The sequence below is a fragment of the Eptesicus fuscus genome, chromosome 19 (genome assembly GCF_027574615.1).
Source record: "Eptesicus fuscus isolate TK198812 chromosome 19, DD_ASM_mEF_20220401, whole genome shotgun sequence".
Taxonomy (NCBI): Eukaryota; Metazoa; Chordata; class Mammalia; order Chiroptera; family Vespertilionidae; genus Eptesicus; species Eptesicus fuscus.
The window spans coordinates 35,039,944-35,046,442 of NC_072491.1; the positions used below are offsets into that span (position 1 = coordinate 35,039,944).

The following is a 6,499-nucleotide window of genomic DNA, read 5'->3' on the forward strand; positions in this document are numbered from 1 at the left end:
GGGGGAGGGGGGGGGGCAAATGCAAGTTCAAGGCCAGCAGGCCTGCTGTCGCGGCTGCTGGGCGGTCTAGAGTGCCTGGGCCTGGGCCTGGAGAGCGGCGGGGCGCACCCTGGGTCTAGGCGGCCGGGGGGGGGGGGGGGGAGAGGGGGCGCGGGGACTGCACCCCCGGGCCGTTCCCGGAGGAAGTCCCACGGGGGCCTCCGCGGTCCCAGCCGGACACGATCTTCCAGACCGGACTTCTCCGCGCCGGGAAGCGCCTCCCGGAGGGGGGTCCCACCGCTCTGGGGAATTTGCTTTTCCAGAGCGGCTCCCAAGTTCATGTCATTTGTGCTAAACTTTGCTTTTACTTTTTAGAATGTTCTCAAATGGATAGATTGAATCTCTCTCTCTCTCTCTCTCTCTCTCTCTCTCTCTCTCTCTCTCTCTCACACACACACACACACACACACACACACACACACGGACAATCCTACCTTTCAGAAAACACACAGACACCCAAATCCAAGTGTTCGGGGCTTCTCCCAACTTTTTAATCTAGGTGAGCAATAAACTGTTTATCGGGGCTGTAGAAATAACAAAGGGGCACCCAGGCTTTGCTCTTCCGAAGCAGATTAGATTGTGTTCCGTTCTGATTTGATGTAGGTCCCTATTTCACATTTCCGGCGACGATGGATAAAGATGATCGCTAAGAAATTTAAGTAGGACCTGAAAACATTAGTTTGGTCTGAGGCTCCACGCTCTATAACTCCAGTGCGGTGCTGCTTGCTGAATATTTTAGAATCCTTCCCCAGGCCTCAGGTAGGTATGTTCCTTCCCGCCGTAGCAAAAACGGTGTTCATCCTGGCACAACATGCTCCGGCGACTGGAAGTTTGGTCCCCAACCCTCAGCCCAGGATGCTCGGTGCGCCAGCGGGCCTCGCTGCGCCAAGCAACCCAGACCAGCACCGAGGGCGCTGTGCGGGGTGTTGCTGGACCGTCCCCTCCACGCCCTCCTCCCCCTCCGCACCCCCCATCCCCCCCCCACCCTCACCCACACACACACACACTCCCAATCCCGCCAGTCGAGTGGACTGAGCTTCCCTCGCCGTGCTGCGGGCAAAGGAGACAGCCCCTGCCTTTCCTGCGCCCCAGTTGCTTAGGTGACTCGCAGTGACCTCTGACCATGCACCCCCAGAGAGAGGACTTCACTTCCAATGCTTCCTCCTCTGGGGTCACCAGTGAGTCGGGGGTTTTCCCCGCGGGCTCATTTCCCACCCTTTCTTGCCCACTCCTTCCTGCCGGGGAACCAGAATGTGGTGTTTATTTTGGCTTTTCCTCTGCTGCTTCTCCAACTTGCTAGTTACCTCAGGAGCCGAGGCCCTTTCCCCCGCTTCCTGGCGGAACCAAGTTCAAGTGCACCGAGTTCCCGAGCTCCTGCGGGCAGAGGGCACTAAATCAGCAGCAGACGCCATCCCTCCGCTGGCCCGAAACCTGGTGGCGGGACCCCACTCCAGTGAGGAGGGACAGCGAGCCTAGGCCGTGCCTTAGGGCTGGCGACGATGAAACCAGGCAATGAGACACCAGGCAGATGTGTTTTCATTGCTCCGTAAGATAAATGCGGTGCTAAGTGCCCGGCCACTTCCCAGAAGCCATCAGCGCAAGTTGACGAGTGCGTCAGCCTCAAAGACCATCCCCCCGACGGTGGCTACAAGGCCCACAGTTAGAGCTTCTATAAATTCCCGGGCAGTTCCCCACAGCGAAAGGCCCACTGTCTACCAAGCAGCCACCTCCTCCGGGAAGACCTGGGGGATTTTCTTGAGCCTCTAAGAAAAGAGGTTTGGGGCCCCTACCGAGTGAAATAAAGTTGCGCAAAAGTTTGCTCCAGATTTTTTTGGACGGCCACAGGTGGGGGCGGGGTGGAAGGATGGCGTGGAGGTGGGGGCGGGGACGGGCTGGGACGCGCTTAGTTATCTGACAGCAGCGAAGGATCCGGACCCTGCGAGGGTCCCAGCTCTAAAGCCAGGTCAGGAGGCGTCTTGGCTGCTTTCTGGGGGTCAGCCTTGCTGGGCTTCCCGGCCCTGCAGGACCGAGCTACGCCCCAGCTCCCACCTGGCTTGGGAGTGGCAGATCCTTCGCCCTTCCAGTGCCCACGGGCTGGCCGGCAGGAGTCCAGGCGTCCGGGACACGTCTCCACTCCTCCCAGAGCCACGGCGCACTCGACTTACCTACACGTTAATAGAGAACCTTTGTTTACAATCCCAGGAAAAGAAAAGCTGCTAATTGGAAAAAAGAAAACAGTAACAGGAGCGTGTCTTGAACTTCCTAAAGGGAGAGGTTAACAGCTGCGAGCGCCCGGGAAGGGAAGGAGGGAGGGGAGCGGCGGGGGGTGGGGGGATGGGGATGGGTGGGGGGGGGGGGGCTTTTGGGTCCCCAGCGAGACCCGTGGGCTGGCTCAAGCCTTCCAGAACCGCCGGCCTCGGTCCCAGGCTGGAAAGCCTCCCGCAGCCCGCGTGCTCTTTGTCAGTCTTTGGGTTCCAGCAAATTCGGTGGCGCGAAGGTAACGGAGGACTGGGACGTATTCCGGTCCCGGAGAGACTGAATCTCGGGCAATTAGTTTGGAAAGACACCGCTGGGCCCCTATTCAGCCTTTCCAGGTGACCGTGCGGGCGCGTCTGCGTCGGCCTCGCCCTGCCTGGAGGAAACCGGGCGCCCAACTGTTCTCAACATTACCATCCAAACACAGGTTCTGGGGCGAGCCTCATTTGTGAATCTATTACAGAGATTAATAGATTATTTCTCCTTTTTCAACTAATTCTCAGTTGGGAAATTTAACCATATGGTAAGGGGAGAATTAGAATTTCATCACATTAGAGCAAAATGTAATGAAAAGAGTCCAACACCTGGGGCCAACTCAGAAAGCCACAATTAAAAGGTTTTTAATGAAACCGGAGAAACCAAAAATCTCCTAGGCTTCGGCAGTTCTGCCACATAAGCAAGATTTATCGGAGGTGTTGGGGAATATTGTTTTTACTTGTGTCCTAAGGATGAACACCAGCCGCTAAGTGCCGTGTGCTCCCAGACTCGCAACTGGGGAGCGAGAGGACGGCGTGTACCACTCCCCCCCCCCCCTCCCCTGCGGATCCCTGTTCCCAGACCTCCCTTTATCAGCCCTCGAGAACCGCCAGGCAGGTCCAGATGTCCCCACGGGGCTTCCTAGCCCTGGCGGTGACGTCTCCGGGCAAAAAAAAAAAAAAAAAAAAAAAAAAATGCAAATATGCACAAATGCCCCACTTGGGGTGGGAGAGGACTCGACTCCCCGTGAAGCTGGTTATTCCGAAACCACGGGATTTTAAATCTGGAGGAAACTTTGAGAAATTAGTTCCTTCCTGTTTAGGAAAATCGTGTGCTTCAGTCACCAACCATCACTGCAGCCGTTAACTTGGAAATCGGGCAAAGACACCCCCTCCCCTTTTAATCGAATTTGCTCTTCATTTCCCTTTTTCTTTTTCTTCCCTGGTTGGAAATGGGCGGCGGGGGGGGGGGGTGGTGGAGGAGGAAATAAGTCAGTGTTTAAGGGGGACGACTGCTTTGCTCTCTTACTAGTTGAGAATCTAGGGTGAATTTGGGGCAAGTCCGCCCCCAACCCCCAAAGTCCCATCCTTCCAAATCCAGACCAGTGCCGTCCTATGAACCTGGGTGGAGTTAAGATTCTAGCCCGGAAGGGTAATTTAGCACAAGATGAGACAGCAGTGGCGAGGGAAGGGCAGTGGGGGGTGGGGGCGGGGGCGGGGGTGGGGGGTGGCGGCTTTCGACGGGACTCCCGGGCTTCGCTGCCGATCTGCAATTTGCTGAAGGGAGCAGAGAACATCCTGGGCTCTAAGTAGGGCTTTTAGTGTGCTCATTGATGAGTGAAAGTCGCCACACATGTCAAGCTAAAGGCAGTTGTTGGGTTACTAACAGGACCCAGCGCCTTGCAAACATATGCGCTAAGTTGTGTATACAGATGGCAGGCAGAATAACGGAGCAGGCGCCTTTTATAAAGCTCTAGCTGCTGCCTGCCTTCAGACCTGGGAAATGAAACTATTCAGACTCGCGGCCAGATAGCGCCTGCGATTGTTTGTTACCGTTTTAATCCTATTAATTAAAACGTTAACCTGATTGGGTAGAAAGCGCTTGTCCCAACAGGCGAGTCTTCCTCATAATAACCTACTCAGAGATAATGATGTAAAAGACTCCCCCGTCTGTGGCGGCGGCGGGCTGATGGGTCCGGAAATCTCTTGAAGGTGAATCCAAGCAAGATAAACGGTGCGGAGAGGAGGCGCGGGGCTGGGCTCAGAGCGGCGGCGGCGGCGGCGGCGGCGGCGGCTCCACTCCCTCCGCGCCCACCCTCCCACCATGCGGGGCCGCGGCCCATGGTGAGCCCCAGCAGCCGGCACCATCGGCTGGAGACGAAGAAGAAGAAGAAGAGGAGGAGGCGGCGAGCGCGGGGGAAGACGAAAAAGAAAAAGAAGGGGAGAGGGCTGCCAGCAGCACCGGGACCAACGAGCACATCAGCCCCGGAGCCCGGCTCGGGCGCATCTTCGGCGCCGCCTGACTCCCGAGCGGAGGCGGCGGCGGCGGCGGCGGCGGCCCGGCGCGGCGGGCCGGGGCTGCGTGCCGGCGCCGGACCATGGACCGCGGGCTGCACCTCGGAGCGGCCGCCGCGGGCGAGGACGACCTCTTCCTGCACAAGAGCCTAACCGCCTCCGCGGCCAAGCGCTTGGAGGCATCTTTCCGCTCCACGCCCCCGGGCATGGACCTGTCCCTGGCGCCGCCGCCTCGGGAGCGCCCGGCGTCCTCCTCCTCGTCACCCCTGGGCTGCTTCGAGCCGGCTGATCCCGAGGGTGCAGGGCTGCTGCTGCCGCCGCCTGGGGGAGGTGGCGGCGGCGCGGGAGGTGGTGGTGGCGGTGGCGGCGGCGGGGGGGTGGGCGTCCCCGGGCTGCTGGTGGGCTCTGCCGGGGTTGGGGGCGACCCTAGACTGAGCAGCCTGCCGGCCGGGGCCGCCCTGTGCCTCAAATACGGCGAGAGCGCGAGCCGGGGCTCGGTGGCCGAGAGCAGCGGTGGCGAGCAGAGCCCCGACGACGACAGCGACGGCCGCTGCGAGCTGATGCTGCGGGCCGGAGGGGTCGACCCGCGGGCCTCCCCGGGCGCGGGAGGCGGCAGCACCAAGGCGGCGGAAGGCTGCTCCAACGCCCACCTCCACGGCGGCGCCAGCGGCCCCCCAGGGGGTCCTGGCGGCGGCAGCGGTGGGGGTAGCAGCGGCGCTGGCGGTGGCAGCAGCGGCAGCGGCAGCGGCAGCGGCAGCAGCAAGAAATCCAAAGAGCAAAAGGCGCTGCGGCTCAACATCAACGCCCGAGAGCGCCGGCGGATGCACGACCTGAACGACGCGCTGGATGAGCTGCGCGCGGTGATCCCCTACGCGCACAGCCCCTCGGTGCGCAAGCTCTCCAAGATCGCCACGCTGCTGCTCGCCAAGAACTACATCCTCATGCAGGCGCAGGCCCTGGAGGAGATGCGGCGCCTCGTCGCCTACCTCAACCAGGGCCAGGCCATCTCGGCCGCCTCGCTCCCCAGCTCCGCGGCGGCGGCGGCGGCGGCCGCTGCCCTGCACCCGGCGCTGGGCGCCTACGAGCAAGCTGCCGGCTACCCGTTCAGCGCCGGGCTGCCCCCGGCTGCCTCTTGCCCGGAGAAGTGCGCCCTGTTCAACAGCGTCTCCTCCAGCCTCTGCAAACAGTGCACGGAGAAGCCTTAAACACACCTCCCCCCCGAGAAACATCAGACCGACCCAAAAGCGAGAGGAAAGGGAAAGGCTGCCCCCACCCCCTTTATTTTGGTCCTCTGGTAGTTGTGAAACATTTGCAGAGCAAACAAAGCAGAGGCGAGAACGGAGGAGACGTGTCAAGAGACAAGCGGGACGTTAGCCCTGACATCCCCAGCATCCCGGTCTTCGGAGTGGGAGGGCGGGAGGAAGGAGGTGGAGTTGAGCTAAAGTATGGATGTCTTTTTTTTTTTTTCTCAGAAAAGTGGCAACTTTGGTGGCGGCCTAGGACGCCAGGAAGCAGTTTTCCTTTAAGGCTAAAAATAAGTTTGAAAAGTAGTCGCTTGGTTATAAAGTGTGGAGAGTATTCATACTAATCTTACTAATAATTGTGAATTTGGCTAGTGCTGAGGGGGAGAGAGGAGTCTGGGGTTGGGTGGCTTGTAGGACGGAATATTCATTCAGACAAATCAGAAAGGGCACCTGGAAATAAATTTTGATTCTGAGCCAGGAGAGAAAAAAACATGAAAGGTAGATTTATTTAAGTGTAAAGAAGAAAGCGAGAGACACGTTGCTATGAAAGACTTGTATTTTTTATTGTCTCTGAACTATGAAAACGCTCAAAAGTTTTTGGCAAGAGTGATATAAAAAAAAAAACTGTGGCTGAAAGAATTGCATTTAAAAATATTTATGTGCACCTTGTTCCTTTACACTCTGCAATGA

The 6,499-nt window shown here is 58.7% G+C and overlaps 1 protein-coding gene across 1 annotated transcript; it reads left to right on the forward strand.

Moving 5' to 3' along the window:
• The first annotated feature begins 4,211 nt into the window (after positions 1–4,211).
• BHLHE22 (basic helix-loop-helix family member e22) lies at positions 4,212–5,956 on the forward strand. The gene is given in 3 exon segments (XM_008150381.2): positions 4,212–4,490; positions 4,492–4,596; positions 4,598–5,956. Coding segments are annotated over 3 exon segments (1,377 nt in total). The 5' UTR covers positions 4,212–4,391; the 3' UTR covers positions 5,771–5,956.
• Positions 5,957–6,499: the final 543 nt, after the last annotated feature.